Source organism: Haliotis rubra, unplaced genomic scaffold (genome assembly GCF_003918875.1).
Source record: "Haliotis rubra isolate DU_JTF1 unplaced genomic scaffold, ASM391887v1 Scf188, whole genome shotgun sequence".
NCBI classification, from domain to species: Eukaryota; Metazoa; Mollusca; class Gastropoda; order Lepetellida; family Haliotidae; genus Haliotis; species Haliotis rubra.
Window position 1 is genome coordinate 939,938 of NW_025765869.1, and position 17,018 is coordinate 956,955.

General features: G+C 39.8%; 1 protein-coding gene across 1 annotated transcript in view; it reads right to left on the minus strand.

The window, feature by feature from the left end:
* LOC124274141 (androglobin-like) overlaps positions 1–17,018 on the minus strand; it is a 126,858-nt gene that overhangs the window by 40,940 nt on the left and 68,900 nt on the right. The window contains 8 exon segments of the mRNA XM_046709466.1: positions 4,153–4,279; positions 5,175–5,301; positions 7,519–7,608; positions 8,380–8,519; positions 9,022–9,231; positions 13,801–13,881; positions 14,290–14,388; positions 16,010–16,054. Of these exon segments, the coding sequence (XP_046565422.1) occupies positions 4,153–4,279; positions 5,175–5,301; positions 7,519–7,608; positions 8,380–8,519; positions 9,022–9,231; positions 13,801–13,881; positions 14,290–14,388; positions 16,010–16,054 (919 nt within the window).

A 17,018-nucleotide genomic window follows, 5' to 3' on the forward strand; every position in this document is an offset into this window, starting at 1 on the left:
AGGAACTTAAGTAAATTATATATAGCATGAAGCTATTTAGTATTGTTATAAGATAAGTAAAAATCTGTTAGATTGACTTATCTTCTCCGGAACTGTCAGCTGTTGTGCAGGGACCATGGGATCGAATTGGTGTATACCTGAGACGTCCTCGGTGGTGATATCTCTCTCAGATAATGGTTTGCAACCACCATATCGGATTTCCAGAAATAAACCCTCCATTATTTCAATCACATTTGTGTAGAACAATTGTAGAAGTTAGCTAATATCATGAGTATTAAGCTCATGGAGGGTCGGAATAGGTCCATCCGCATATGCACGTAGTATGACAGTTCTGATCCAAACGGAGATATAGTACATGAGACTTCACCTGGCGTAAGTTGATGATAGAGGAAATAATCTGTTGCATTTTTTTTTCCTCCTGTTTGGTTCGGTGGAGATAAATTTACAGTGCTCTTTGGCTGGCCATCGATAGAATCATCGTATCATGGGGTCCAAGTATGTCATCCAGGATGTATTCATAAACCTCACTTGTGAGGTGTTGGAGCACCATATTCATATCCCCAGGTTGGGCGTGAAACTTCCGCTTTATTCTCCAAACAGAAGCTTAGTAGGTTTACTAACCATCTAGTAGTGTTAGTCACTTGATGAAATTCAGCTGTAGTCTGAACGCGGCTGTGGATTTAGATCCACTTATATCTTTCGCCTAGGTAATTCGCTCACGAAGTCCTTGACGATGTAGGTGCACAACCAGGTGTATCTGTCCTCGTTGAACTTTATGTAAAATCGCTTGACTGCCGATCCCTCGTGCCTTAACTTGACAGGGGAGGTCTCTAACTTGAAGAAGGCAGTCTAATCATGAATGTTCAGGTTAACTGGACTGTAATGAGGCTTGCTTTCGCTCACTGATATATAGTTGTCACTTGTGACGTAAGTCTTGAACTGTGAATTGAGATCGACCTCTGCGTGGAGGTCGTTGTCCCTCGCGATCCAATCAGAACAAGGCATTTTGATTCTGTATAATACCCGCGCTGTGATGTCACGGTGTAGCGGGAAAAAACCCACCCTTGAATAAATTCTTGTCGCCGTTGATATTAGCATAAACGTCCGGTCTTCACCGTAGCTTCCCTCGGTTATCCGGAAAGACCACGTGTTCCCGAGGTTTAATGGTAACCGCTGAAACCTCCGGTGGCCAAAATATCTGGCTCTGTAATTTTATGCTGGGTAGGTTATTTTCCTGGTTGTCGTGGAAAGTAATTTCAGTTTTGAATATAATTCCGACTTCCTTCTATATAAGGGTACAAACAACTTGCAAGTTGTGAGCTTGTAGACTGTATACATGAATGTATCGTCATAATTGTAGAATTAACATTGAACTTGTTGTCCATATTTCTTCTCAGAAACTTTGACGATTAAGAGTTATACTTTCGCTGTAACAAGGCTGCTGTTCAATTTTCGATATTGAATTGTCTGCAGATATCGCGTAATGGTCAGCATGTAGATAAACGTGTCGTCGTCCGGGATTGCATATTAGCAATTTATAACGAATAGTTGATTTCTGTGAAGATCTATGAAATGTCGCTGACTAAATAATACAGCGGCGCTCTGTGTTGTAAATAGCCTGAACAATTATCTTCGCAGTGAGGCTTATAGACAGCATCAGGCATACAGTTGATAATCAACTTATGCGACGCCTTGAACGGACTGACGAGTAGCTATATATGACGCCGGTGGCTGGTATATAGAAACCTTTGGAGGAGACTTCCTCGGTGAACGCTGGAGACTTCGCGAAGTTCTCGAAGTATCCCTTCTAGATCTTCTGGGTGAAGTAGACTTGGAGCCACTTTAGCCTTAGCGACCATCGCTGAAGGTATCGAAGTTAAAAGCCGATTAGTATATATATATATATATAAATATATATATGAGCTTTGCTTCGTGAACAGCCTCTGTGTTTAACAGGATGTGGGATCGGTGAAGCGGCTTGCCTAAGTAGGGCCGCATGGATCATCTTATCATTTTCAGAAGTAGGTTACGAAGTCTGGTGATAAGTGTCTAATTGATCGCTCTAGATCTATTTAGGCCAGCGAACATACCGCCTCTCGTCATGGATTCAACAGAACCAATATACGATTGTAGTTCTTATACTTGATATTGATGATCAACTTGTCTATGGGTTGATCTTCGGAGACTTGTGAGGGGAACGTTGATAGTTTCGCTGAAGCTCTTGTATAGTCCCTCGATGTCCTTCTAGATGATGATGATCTGGATTCAGGTGTCGCCATAAGATGCCTTGAAGCTTCCTCTGCGTCGGTCCGGGGAACGACGATATGACCTTGCGAAGGCTTCCGTGATGTCTGATGGTCCGAGTCCACATCTAGGGATGAAACGCATATGGTGATGATCTATCCTGCCTTCAAGCGAAGACCTTCGCTGGCTGTACATCTAGGTCCTTCCCGCTTCCGCCGAAGGCTGTACATCTAGGTCCTTCCCGCTTCGCTGAGGGCTGTACATCTAGGTCCTTTCGCCTTCGCCAAGGCTGTACATCTAGGTCCTTTCCGCCTCTCGCGAAGGCTGTACATCTAGGTCCTTTCCCTTCGCGAAGGCTGTACATCTAGGTCCTTTCCGCCTCAGCGAAGGCTGTACATCTAGGTCCTTTCCGCCTTGCTAAGTCCTTCGCGAAGGCTGTACATCTAGGTCCTTCGTCCAAGGTGGTCCGTGGACTTCCTTCGCTAAGGTGACATCGCCCTGGCTGCTCGTTGACGGGGTGCCTCTGGGGTGCTGTCACGTTGGAGCCTTCCTTGAAGGCTTCGGTCCCTGCTTATGCAGTCTGTAGTGGTCCCCGATCATGGTCATAATTTGCGCATCAGGTCCTCAGGGATGGTCTATGCGGTGAGGTCGCCGGTGCCTTATCTGCGTGTTAATGGAGGGGTCCACAGGAAAATCGTCCGACATCAGTGTAGAGGCATCAGGCTGCATGGTGATCTCTGCTGATGTCGTTAGCTGTCACCGGTCGTTTCTTGTGGCGATGCGCCGGGATGATGATCAGCTGATCATCGTTAGAGGTCCAGGTCATCGGCTGGAACAATCTCGGTTGAGAAAGTCCTAGTAGACTTCGCTGATTTTCCCTCAGAGGTTCGGCGCTGCCCTGGGTGTCGCGGCGCCTGCGCTGAGTGTTGGTAATGATGGGACCCTCAGGACGATCATCGAATATCAGCGTTGGTACATCAGGCTGCATGCTGATCTGTGCCGACATCGGTCAATCTTTTGATGTACATCAGGTATGATGATCGGGCTGATCATCATACAGGCCCAAACTGCGATGGGAAACGATTTTGGCTGTTGAGATGTAGTAGAAAACCCTCTAGTCTTCTGCTGCGGCGATGGGATGTCTGGGGAAGCAGGATGCTTCTTGGAGATGGCAGACTACGTCCCACACCTCTCCACCACTCTAGCGGAACACCACACGGGAGGGGAGTCGGCCAACAGCAGTAGACTGGCGAGGGTTCCGTGTATCAGTCATACTAGACTCTGCATCATGCCGACCTATCTGCTGTGTGTGCCAAACGCCAAAGTAAATATTAATAAAAAGGTAGAATTGGATAAATTAGTACCGCAACTGCAATGTGAATATAATGAACATGGCTACTGCACATCATATAAAGAGGTGGATCAGCAGCAGCATACAAAGCGTAATCTGCAATAGTACAGAATTTTCATCAACGTAATCCACTGAAACAAACACGCAAGCCCCATTGAATAAACTGTAGAAAAGCGACTAAATATCAATATATAATCGCTTGAAGGATACTAGCTAAACCTCTATAGATGTCTATACGAGGTAACTAACTAAATATAATTCAAAGGATATAGTGTGTAGGAGACACAGGCGCCTCCGATCCCAGCTCACTGGGCTTAAGAAGGAGAGAGTGAGGCACATGGGTAGAGGTGGCCCCTCGTTCCCGCGCTTGTGGAAGGGAGGTAACTTCGTGGTGAATACTAATTAGTGATTTTAAATTGAAGGGAGCTTCAATTAGGGAGATACAAGTGTTCCACTATGTTCGCAAGAAGAAGAAGACAAGCAAAAGAGCATGAGTCAGGATAAGAAAAAATACAAGATTTTCAAAATGATAACTCGCTCCTCCTCTGTGTATGTACCTTTGTCCTTGCCATCTTTGGCAGGTTTTTCCTTGCTGCTTCCCTTTTCCCCCGATTTCTCCTTGGCCTCGGGCTTCACCTCCTTCGTGACAGCATCCTTCTCTGACTTTTCATCCTTCTGGGCCTCCTAGGCGTCACAACAAACATGGTCAACATTTGGACAAATTCCAAGCTAATGCAAAGTAAATCCTAAAACACATACTCTGCCATCATGGCAATTGACGTTCTCTGTAATCTCTGCAATTCAAGCTCCTTGCAGCAAATGGCCTAATGTAAAATATTGATGCAGTGTTTAGATGTATGTGATGTAGAGTGTTTAAACAAATACCAAGATGTCTGGCAATATGCCTACAACCTAACAAGCTCATCATATTGTTGATTTGTTTTCAAATTGTGGTCAATAATACACACAGAAGTGAGACAAATCTGTTGGCTAATCCCAGGGAAAACAGTTTGATGTAATCTCTGTACACTGGCACACAAAGGGTATGATAAACCATATACCCCATACACCTACAACATATAAATAATATCCAATAATTTATTATGCCACAAACATTGACAAATCCTTTAGAAATACTAGCCAACAATTATTTGTCAGACATTAGAAGCTAAGGATCAAGGCCACTGTTAATTAGAGTCCCAAACAAGGACAAACACAGAACTCATTAATGTTATCAATACATGTTTTGTTAAACCACCTTGAATCAATGAATAACCGTACTGTCATCAATATTTGTCACAAAATATATGAACTCTGAATTAATTTTCGTTTTAGTATTATTTACAGTAACTTCGGGAATATGAATCATGATTGTCCTATTTTCGATCATGGACATGATCTGTCCTCCGAATTCGATAATCCGACAATTTGCTGTGCAACGGACGATGTCGGATTAATGCGACTTGACTGTTTTAAGAGAGCTGTTTTCTATATCATATCCTATCAAGGATCAAGGGAATTCTGTAATGTCTTCTCTTACAGGGACAAGCGAAAACAATGAAAGTTCAAATACACTTACTACTGGTGTAGTAGGGTCTTTCTTGATGGTCTCCTGGGTGGCTTCTTTTTCCCAGTCCTGTTCCGGCAGCTTCCACTCCGGCAGTGCAACACGAAGCAGATCCCACACCTCACTCATGTGACCATATCTGGGAGAAACAGACACATCAACTTACACTATTACTGGTCCATCGTACACACTACAATAAACATCTATGACAATCAAAAAGGAATTGCTTCCCCAAAATGATTTTACTTTGAGAAGAATGGGCAGTGTAATGCAATAATAAGAATGTTGCAAATGCACACAAATTACTAGACATATTTGTACATTTATGAACACACAAAAACTGTTTATCTTAATATTAATTGGCAACCTTGTAAGAAATACGAGATGTTATACCTTATAACAGATCATTTATCTTAATTTTATTATTTGATTTCTTATTATAATACACAAATTAAAAATAAGTTTCACAAATCCGTCAAATATATCTGTGATGCAATAACCTGCATTTGCTAAAACTTTCAGCTTCTACAATAAAAGAGATAGGACAGAGACATCATCCTTGCCTGACATCCCGTTTCTTACTGCCGGGGCGAGGATGAGCATCTGTTGCAGACTTGCTAGGATGCATGCTAAGCTGAAAATACTTTTCTAGCACTTGACTAGCAGTGACTACAGGCGAGGATTTAACAGCTGCAGAGGGACGGTCAGGCTGCAGACATGCGTCACAGTTGGAGATGTTCAGAGACTTGGGTTGTATAAAGCTTCTGTGATGATCAGAGGTGGTGAACAGAGTGACAGAGCATGGTGACAGGCTAGTGGTTTTGTTAGAGAGAAAGTCTCTTAAATGTCAGTTTCCAAATGAGCCAGTTTTAGAAACTTATACCCCTTTGTAAAGAAGGAAAGCACATTTCAACTTGTTTCATATTCCATGATTGCACCTTTTTTCAAACTTAATTTAATCATGTTAAAAACGTTAAAGTATATCACATTTCTGAATCCAATTCTTCTACTTTCCTCCATACAAATTCCTCCCATTTGGTATTTGTTGAAACTGACATTTTATAAAAACATGATATGGTACACATTCTATTAAACCTGAGAGAATATTTCAACAAACACACCGAGACATTAATTAGTGTTTTCACTTGGAAACACAGAGAAAACACAATTATTTGCACGATGAGGGATAATTCATCTCACAAAAATCAGAGATCAAAGGTTTTGCAATTCTCAAATATCAAATAAAGGTACCATGTTGTACTTCTCTCAGGCTTTAGAAAAACATAATAGTAGATAACCACAACCAATCTTCGTGCTTCATCCACCACATTACACCACAGACTGCTGGAAAGATGTCTACTGGTCATGGAGACATTTAAATTACAAGGACTTAGCCCCTATGTTATAGACTCAGAATCCTGATGAAGTGTTATTTCACGAGTCCTCTCAGAGTTTGCAGCTTGTCATGCTTAAGCTTATGTTTTTTGTCATTTTATTTCACTTTCAGTTAGTACCAAATCTGAAGCACTGAGAAGTGATAAAACATTTCAGCCTTCAAATGCTACAAGTCACAGAGTACAACCATTTAACTTGTCCTCAGCACAATTTATTAGTCTCAGACAAGTAGACCAGAGTGTTTCAAAGTCTGAACTGTCTTCCAGCAATCTTATGGCAAATACTATATTTGAATATGGAATATATACCAGAAGCAAAGTGCACAGTGCCCATGCAAAATAATTCAGGGGTAGACACAATAATTGGAACATATACAACAGTTTCATTACAAGTTTAAGGAAAATACAAAGTTTACAGCATGTACAGTAAAATCGCTTGTCAATGCTATCATTGACTCAAAGAGAAAATTTGAATATATACATTTCTGGGGACCGATATAGTTTTTATTTGTTCTCACTAGGCGGGGAAAGTTTGCTGTAAAAACATTATAAAAGACATGTGAACAGTTCTACACCATCATAGAGTGGACACTGTCTGAGACCAGCATCTGGGAACTCCAGTACTCCACTAAACAGCAAATTTGTGCTTCCAGGAAGAATTTAACAAAACATACAGTAAATATGCTTTTATCTTTGTCCCCATTTAAGTTTTTTATTGGAAAATGACAAATTCTGAGTTGTCAAGCAATATCTAAACCAACACATTTGACCAGTTCTGCATGATGCTTGTTTAGCCAGTGTCCACTGTAGTACCTAGCCATCTAATTACCCTTATCCATATATGTATAGTTGTGTCTGACCCTGTGCTACATGCAGATCTAGCCCTATGACAGACATGTTCCAGACGTGCTTCAGACATGCAGATGTGGAGAGTCAAGGTGAGCTAGCATGGTGCTACTTACTGTAGTGGGATGGTCTCGGGAAGCCAGCCATTCAAACAGTGGACAACGCTGAAGTCTCCAAACTCACAGCTGTTGCTGCCACCGGTGTAACTGAAAACAAGAATCAAACTGAAAGCCACGCAAAATATTTCAATTTTGGTGTATGATACACACCTGTCAGTAGTTTGGGAGTCAGGTCTATTGATATCAAGGGTTAATGTTAAATTTCTTGTTTGTTGTTTAATTCCAGCTATATGGTGGCTGAATAATGGAGTCTGGACCAGATAATCCAGTCATCAACAGCATGAGCATTTATCAACACAACTGAGATATGATGACGTGTGTCAACTAAGTCAGCAAGCCTGACCACCCAATCCCACTAGTGAGTGAGTGACTTTGGTTTTACGGCCGCTTTTAGCAATATTCCAGCAACATCACGGCGGGGGACACCAGAAATGGGCTTCAAACATTGTGCCCATGTGGGGATTCGAACCCAGGTCTTCGGCGTGACGAGCCAACGCTTTAACCATTAGGCTACCCCAACGCCCCAGTAAATGAATGAGTGAGTTTAGTTTTATGACACTTTTAGCAATATTCCAGCAATACCATGGCAGGGAACACCAGAAATGGGCTTCAAACATTGTACCCATGTGGGGAATCGAATCTGGGTCTTCGGAGTGATGAGCAACCGCTTTAACCACTAGGCTACCCCACTGCCCCCCGATCCCATGAGATGCCTCTTACGACAAGTTGTTTTAAGACACCACAAATTAGTGGTTGATAGTCTCAGAGCATTCCACATTATTCTTAGGTCTTGTTAGAACTTGATGAAGAAAGAATGTAAATGGAGAGTAAAATGCTGATTTGAGACAAACTACTCACTCAAGAGAAGCAACTTTGATCAATGCTTTGGCTAGCAACATTGGCCAGAGCTCCTCCTGTAGAGTGGTTGCTGGCAGCAACAGACGTTCCTCACTGTCAAATGGTAGACTGTCATCCACATAGATCTTCCTCCAGCAACCCTAGAAAATAAGCTCAGAAATGTTTGGTGGAACTCCAAGCTGGAAGTCATAAAAACCAATCAGGGCTACAGGTATCAGAAATATAGACACATTTTGCTCAGAACTTAAGGGTCCATTGCAGAGTCAATAATGATTGACCGTGAAGCAATGGCAAAGCTTTTGGGCATTTAAACATTTACACTGGTACATTTTTATTCAAAATGGATGAAATCAGACAAGACAGCACATTTTTCAGTCTAGGCCTAAGGATGAGTGTAGAATTTACTTCCCTAGTTCTTACAGTTTGTCACTAGTTCGGATTAAAAAGGCAAAACACATTTATTTTTTGTGTGTGTTTTCATTTTCTGAGAGTTATATTTAGTTTCAGATTTAAGCAGAGTTAAGAAGTTGTTAAGAACTAAAGCTCTCAACTGCTAATTTTACCTTGTCCTAAGCACAATTTAGTAGCCCTGGCACTAGACTGGCATAACTTCTTAAGGCTACAACAATGCCCCACACTTACCATCCAGTACAATCTGACGACATATTTCCCGTGAGAGTTATACAGCGGCATGTGTGGACCCTTCCCAGCCTTGCACAGAGCATAGATGTGCTCCCATGGCTTCCAGCTGTGACTGTCATCATCTCCAGCCATCATGCTGCCAGGATCCGGCGTCTTCACGGCGCTCATCTCCCACAGTGCAGAAATCTGGCTGATTATGTAGCGCATTAACTGAAAAAAAAGGAAATGATATTAACTCCTTCTTAGAATTCTGGGTGAGAATGAGGTTTTGTTATATGATCAAAATTTGGAACAACCTTGACAAACTCTTTGGACAAATTTGCATATACTGTATGTAACAGACAATTAATGGCTTTCCCAACCAAACATTTTCTAAATATATTTTCTACAAGCATCACCTCCATCTTCTGCTGTGCACGGAGAAGGGAACACATGCATGGACCTTGTGTTAACAGTGCAATTAGACATTCAAACCATTAGACCAGAGCATGGAGAATAGACATGATAACAAACAGACCTCACTGAGCATCTAGATTACATCCCAACCTACAGACCAGAGCATGGAGAATAGACATGATAACAAACACACCTCACTGAGCATCTAGATTACATCCCAACCTACAGACCAGAGCATGGAGAATAGACATGATAACAAACACACCTCACTGAGCATCTAGATTACATCCCAACCTACAGACCAGAGCAGAGCATGGAGATTATCCCAACCTACAGACCAGAGCATGGAGAATGACATAACAAACACACCTGAGCATCTAGATTACATCCCAACCTACAGACCAGAGCATGGAGAATAGACATGATAACAAACACACCTCACTGAGCATCTAGATTACATCCCAACCTACAGACCAGAGCATGGAGAATAGACATGATAACAAACACACCTCACTGAGCATCTAGATTACATCCCAACCTACAGACCAGAGCATGGAGAATAGACATGATAACAAACAGACCTCACTGAGCATCTAGATTACATCCCAACCTACAGACCAGAGCATGGAGAATAGACATGATAACAAACACACCTCACTGAGCATCTAGATTACATCCCAACCCTACAGACCAGAGCATGGAGAATAGACATGATAACAAACACACCTCACTGAGCATCTAGATTACATCCCAACCTACAGACCAGAGCATGGAGAATAGACATGATAACAAACACACCTCACTGAGCATCTAGATTACATCCCAACCTACAGACCAGAGCATGGAGAATAGACATGATAACAAACACACCTCACTGAGCATCTAGATTACATCCCAACCTACAGACCAGAGCATGGAGAATAGACATGATAACAAACACACCTCACTGAGCATCTAGATTACATTCCCAACCTACAGACCAGAGCATGGAGAATAGACATGATAACAAACACACCTCACTGAGCATCTAGATTACATCCCAACCTACAGACCAGAGCATGGAGAATAGACATGATAACAAACACACCTCACTGAGCATCTAGATTACATCCCAACCTACAGACCAGAGCATGGAGAATAGACATGATAACAAACACACCTGAGCATCTAGATTACATCCTAACCTACAGACCAGGGAGAATAGACATGATAACAAACACACTTCACAAAGCTCTCGTAAACCTAAGATCTCAGAAGATCCTCTTTTCTCAGAGCAATCGTACCTCCTATACTGTAACATTGACTTACGATAGTCGTAGCGCTACGAGAGCTTTGTGAAACGGGGCCCTGAGCATGGAGAATAGACATGATAACAAACAGACCTCACTGAGCATCTAGATTACATCCTAACCAACAGATTAGGGTCCCGATCCACAGAGCGGTCGAAGTGCTGTGACATTTGTAAGCCTATGGTAAACAATAGAGCTACAATAAGTTGTAACGTTACGAACGCTTGTGGATCGGTGCCGATAGACATACAAACAGAAAAGATCCTCAAGAAAAGACATCTGAACCAACAGACTAGACCATTGGGACTAGACATCCTTACCAACAGTCCAGATCATCTAGATTAGACATGCTGATAAAAAACAACAGCATCTCGATTAGACATCCTAACAAACAGACCAAAGGACCTATATAGATTACCAGCTTAGATACACTTACGAACAGACCACAGGATCCACACTAAACATCCTAACCAACAGACCATAATAATGAGATTACACATCCCAACCAGCAGACCGCAGTATCAAGTATAGCCACACTAACTAACAGACCACAACATCTGGATTGATCACTTGAGGATACTCAAGCGGCAAACATTTTCTCTATAAAACTGTCTGAATAATAAATTGCCCATGAACACAAACGAAGCGGATAAAGTATTAAAAATACAGTATAATGCATCAATAATTTCTACCTTCTTAAAACATTTAATTCCAATTTTATCAAACCAAATTCATCAACACTATTGACGAGCCAAATAATTAAAAGGGTACAATCAATGACGCTCTTCATGAGAAAAAAAGTTAACCGAAGCTCAGGTGGCCCTGACTACGGATAATCACCCAAATTAATCCAAATCTCAGTAATACGAAACAAATGATCAAGGTAATCTTCTTATCTTTAAATTCAATTAAGCAAGCACACAGGGCTTATAAATAATCATCTCGTGACAGGTCAATACCAATGTCAATCAGACCTCACAGCTGGCACAGATGTCTATTTCTCGTTCATTTCACCCACTACTGGGATGACATGACATTCAACTCCAGGCTTACTTCACTGCACGGGGATGTTTATTTCAGTAATTACACCAAAGGTTAATCCCTTGACAGTGAAGAACAACACTGGTTTCTTCAAGTCCTTTTTCAGTGCTCGTAAAACCATTTCCGAGTAATCGTGTACCAACCAGATGCCACTGCACCTTGTTAAGCCCGTAAAAACACATTCTCATTTCAGGTAATTCCACTAATGCTTTGAATTTCAAGACGTTACCATGTGACATTGCTGTGGCAATATTGGCATGCATGTTGTTTCAGGATTTTTTTCTTTCAGCATGAGTTCACAGAAAGATTGATTTAATGAAGAGATAATGAACAGTTAATGAACATTCAAGGCACTGAAATATGAATTTGGAAATTTGATATTTCAGAGCATCAAATTCTCAAAACCACAAAACATGAAACACATATATATTGCTATTGTTAATATGGAATGCTCTCTGTACTATTCAGCTGCTTTCTCTTTAACTTGTACTTAAACATCCATGAGATTGAGAAGTAGTATGATGTCAGTCATGAAACAAAGACCAACATTTGCTTCCACGATAACTATGGTTGCCTTGTTTGCAGAATACGAGAAAAGAACACAATTAAAAACCTTTTATCCAAAAAGTAAAAAGAAAAGGTAAAATGTGTTAAATATGACGTAGTCTCACAGAGATGTAAATGCATGTGTGTTTCTAATAATCACAGTAATGTATGTAGTTTATTACATTATTATATTATGTCCATATACAAGGAGTACAAGTGCTAACATAACTACGCCGGTCACTGGATCAATGTGCACTACAACCAGACGCTAGGTTAAAAATCAAATGACCATCTCATCCCACCAGGTACCCATTCACTGCTGAGTGAACAGAGGCAATGTTAACTGAGTCACTTGCCTAAGGTAAGACAACATGTGTAACATGGACACCCATCCAAAGACTCTCTGTCACCAACTTTGCGTAACTTCAACTGATTTGTCACTTGTGATTCTTGCACACAACCACACACTGCCACCTGTGTTAGTGTGTGTGTATGGCTGCTTGTTGGAGTCTGGGCTGATGCCGGTTCAATGGTGCTAGCCCACTGAGATACCCAGACACGGCTTAACAGGTATATTCATTAATCAAATGTGTATACATGTTTGGTGCATATTCATATATTTGGCTTAATATAATCACACAGGTTTGAAGCAAAGGTTTTTGATCAGGAAGATAGTATTTCATTGTATTCCAGTTACACAGATGAGTGAGTATGGTTTTACGCCGCTTATAGCAATATTCCAGCAACATCACGGCGGGGGACACCAGAAATCGGCTTCACACATTGTACCCATGTGGGGAATCAAACCCATGTCTTCGGTGTGACGAGCCAACGCTTTAACCTCTAGGTAACCCCGCCACCCCAGTTACACAGATGAATGCTCACAAGGTCAATCATTGGATCCTGACTCGATTTTTTCCAGAGCAGCATCACATAGCAGGAATATTGCTAGGTGAGGCATTAAACTTCAAAACAAAAACAAAAATATTGTGGAGCAAATGACATGAGAATTGTTAAAACTAGATCATACACATTACCTTAATTTCACTGACTAAGCAGATGGACAAACACAATGATAGAACAAGTGAAATGACAAATCTGCTGATCACGTTTTCACTATTAGTTACTTGTAAAAACTCAAACTGATAATAAATAATCTGTAGTTCATGTTCATTAAAAAGTTCTTAAAGTTACATCCAAACACATCAAAATGATATTTCTGTGACGAATCAAAAGATCAGGACAGACCATGAAAACCATCCTAATTACTCCCAGATTATCTGCTCAAAATAATGTCTTGCATAATGATAATCATTTTTATCCTGTCAAGCTGAAGAGAAAAGTTTTTAAAAAATCACTCGTGGCCATTTTCATTCACTTGACGAGGGAAACATGTTACTTTCCAAGACAAGAGCATGTCTCCTATTTATTATCATCAGTGTACCTAATTATTCCTGACAAATGAAGTATATTTCCAAATGTCCATAAAATTAAATATTTGACTTACTTCACTCTCGTGCAAATGCTCATTTGGCGATATGAGATCAAATCCATTGGCAATCTGTTCCTGATCAACAACGGTCAATATCTGAAAGATTTACAAAGATAAGACTTCATTGATACAGCATGCAAGTAAAATAAATCAAAAGAACTCTACTACCTCTATTTCTTTTTGTTCATTAAAAGACAAATAACATATCATTACAAGACAATACTAATTAAATCCAAATAACAAATACATGTTTTAGAGCAATTCTTGAAGTTACAGTTAATCAATCTACAATTCATTTTAATTTAATTAATTACTTCCCTACACATCTCCTTTGACGTGAGATGCATTCTTCTTCCTGAACCTCACTTATTGATGAAATCATTAAACACACAGAACAATTAATTTTCCTCTTCATCAACTCTGTTCTTAATGATTTCCTCATGAAAGTTCAAATTCACCAAGACCACTGAATATTCCCCAAAGACAGTCCCGAGGTAAACATACCTTATCGGCAATGAACTCGTGTGGTCTCTTCCAATGATCCACTTTGAGTGATGGCGGCATTTCAATTTTACCGTCCGGGTCATCAAAGAGATGTTGTGCCTAAACGAAACCGATGATATGAAATCAACGACCCTTCACTATGCACGACACAATGACAGGCAGTTTAAAGACACTCTAATCAGCACATCAAATACAAGCCACAGACAGTGTGTCTCTTTTTCAGCAATTAATTAAATTTAATAGTTTCAAGTAAATGTTCAATAAAAACACATAAACAGTGATAGTTTCTTTATGCATTTGACAGACATGCAGCAAGGAAAGGAGATTGTATGAAAAGAGAATACAGAACAAAAATATGAAAACTTTAGTATAATGGATGAAAACAGATGAAACAAATCAATATGAAAACAAAGAACATTATCAAGATCAGGCTGTGTTGCTAGTTGCTGTTTTTCCTCCTAAATGACAATTTCAATATATTTTTTGTAATCTCATTACACGTATATCATTTATTAATATTCTTCTCTGTGTATGCAAACAGACAAAACAAATAAATATGATTACAAAAACATCATTATCGAGCTGTGTGTTGCTAGCTGCTGTTTTTCCTTCAGAATGTGGCAATCTTTTCAACATAATTTTGCAATCTCATTACAAATATGTCATTTATTAATCTTCGTAACTGTCCATGACAAGAGAGGAGATGTAAAAATATGAAACCAAACGAACATCATAATGATCAGGCTCTGTGTTGCTAGTTGCTGTTTTTCTTTAAATGTAACGATGCTAACATATATATTCTACATCCTCATTAGAAGTATGGCATTTATTAATCTTCTTTTCTCATTATGCATTTTGTCTGGATGAAATCTTGTTTCGATTCATCCCCAATATGTTATATTAAGAGGTAAGATTCCCCCTTCACTCTGCAAATGCAATGGCATAAATTCTGGCAAGTGAATAAACCAATACCTATCTGTCTATTAAACTAAGACGACATTGGGCTCAGGGTTGTATTATACAAACATCTGTGACCCACCCCCATTTTAAGTAAGTATCATCTTTTTGTGTCCCCCACCCCACACCCAAACAATACAACCCTACTATTACAAATGACCAGTCCCTCAGTAGCATCCTGTTATAGTTCTGATAAGTTGTGACCAATCCTTTCTTCACTCTCTCATGTTTCATATGTTATATTCACCATTAGTGGTGAGTACTGGCCGAAACTCATTGCTCGATTAATCCCACAGAACAACACTGAAGTTGGTTCGGATTATCACTATTTTAGCATAAGGAAAGTCAACATTTTATAACTAGAACATGAGAAACTCCAAATATCTATGTCTGATGACTGCATGGTCATTACATGGCTAGCGTTTTTTACATAATTGTGGATGTTCTGAAATAGATTTTATAAGATTTTATATGCTGTTTGATTGCAAATGACTAATGTCCTTTTTGGCAGCTACTGACTTTGCACCAAAATGTAATCGATCAATCGGCACGTAAATTTGTCTCATTTAATTATATACCTGAGTTATCTTATTTGGACCAATCAGATTCAAGCATTCTTAGCAATGGACTGTTAGCATAAAGAATATTAACCTAAACAATTCTGAAATACCCTGGATAGTACACCTGGCATGTCCACATGGCACCACATAATGATCGCGAAGCGATGTCATGACTTAATCTACTGCAACTGTACAACACTCACCGCTGTAGGAGATTTCCCTTTCTTGTCATCTTTCCGTGCAGCCTCCTGTCATAACAAATGAAAGAAACATTGTACTCGCTGATACTAACATAACATTGTTGAAGACAGTCCCTGTCATAACACACTGCAGCACGCAATAGACGTTGTACCTGCTGAAATCTACATGTTTCTGCTTTAGAGTGTTACCATAACTTCAGTGTGTGCCAAATTATAATACTGTTCCAGAAAAATATCTGGACAAAGAGTTTAAATTTCTTTAATGTATGATAAGTATGTAAATCTGAAACATTCTTACAATAGTATCTAATTTTAATTTAAGTTTCAATGGCTATCTGTAATTCACTTGTGAACATACAATGAAATTATCAGTTATTTCAAATTATTTTCAATTTGCTCTCAAAACAAACATGATGAAAATGGCAAAATAGAGTAGAAGATCATTTAATTGCTTTTACATAATACATGTGCACATGCTTTCAATGCATTCCTCTAACACACCAAGGTGAGTGAGTATTGCCACTATTCTTGCAGTGGCAGCCATCAATGAAACATGCTTCAGTTTCATAGCTACGTTGAAAATCAAACCTGCATTTTATGTGTAATGAAAAGACGTTTTTACTGTGTCTACAAGTTTGTCTACTTACACAAGTATCTCGTTAACAAGCTAACAGCATCATGCTCGTAGAATTAGAATACAATCCAAAAAAACACACATGAATATCACACAAATGAATCGATCATGTAATAATGATATATATATAGCTTAAGAAGAAATTCAAGTCACGGAAACAGTTTTTATCGAACTGAAATAGCATCTGTCAGACTGATGGTATGGGAAATCAGCATTTGTTCAGGAACGAATGTGGCGTAGTTGACATGACATAAATATACCTGGTATCCAATCAATGTACCTGTGTACCGCTGGAACAGCGTGACATAACGATTGCAGGGAACGTGATCTGTATCGTCTTGTTTTCATTACAAACAGTTATACTCCAAACATCTTGCC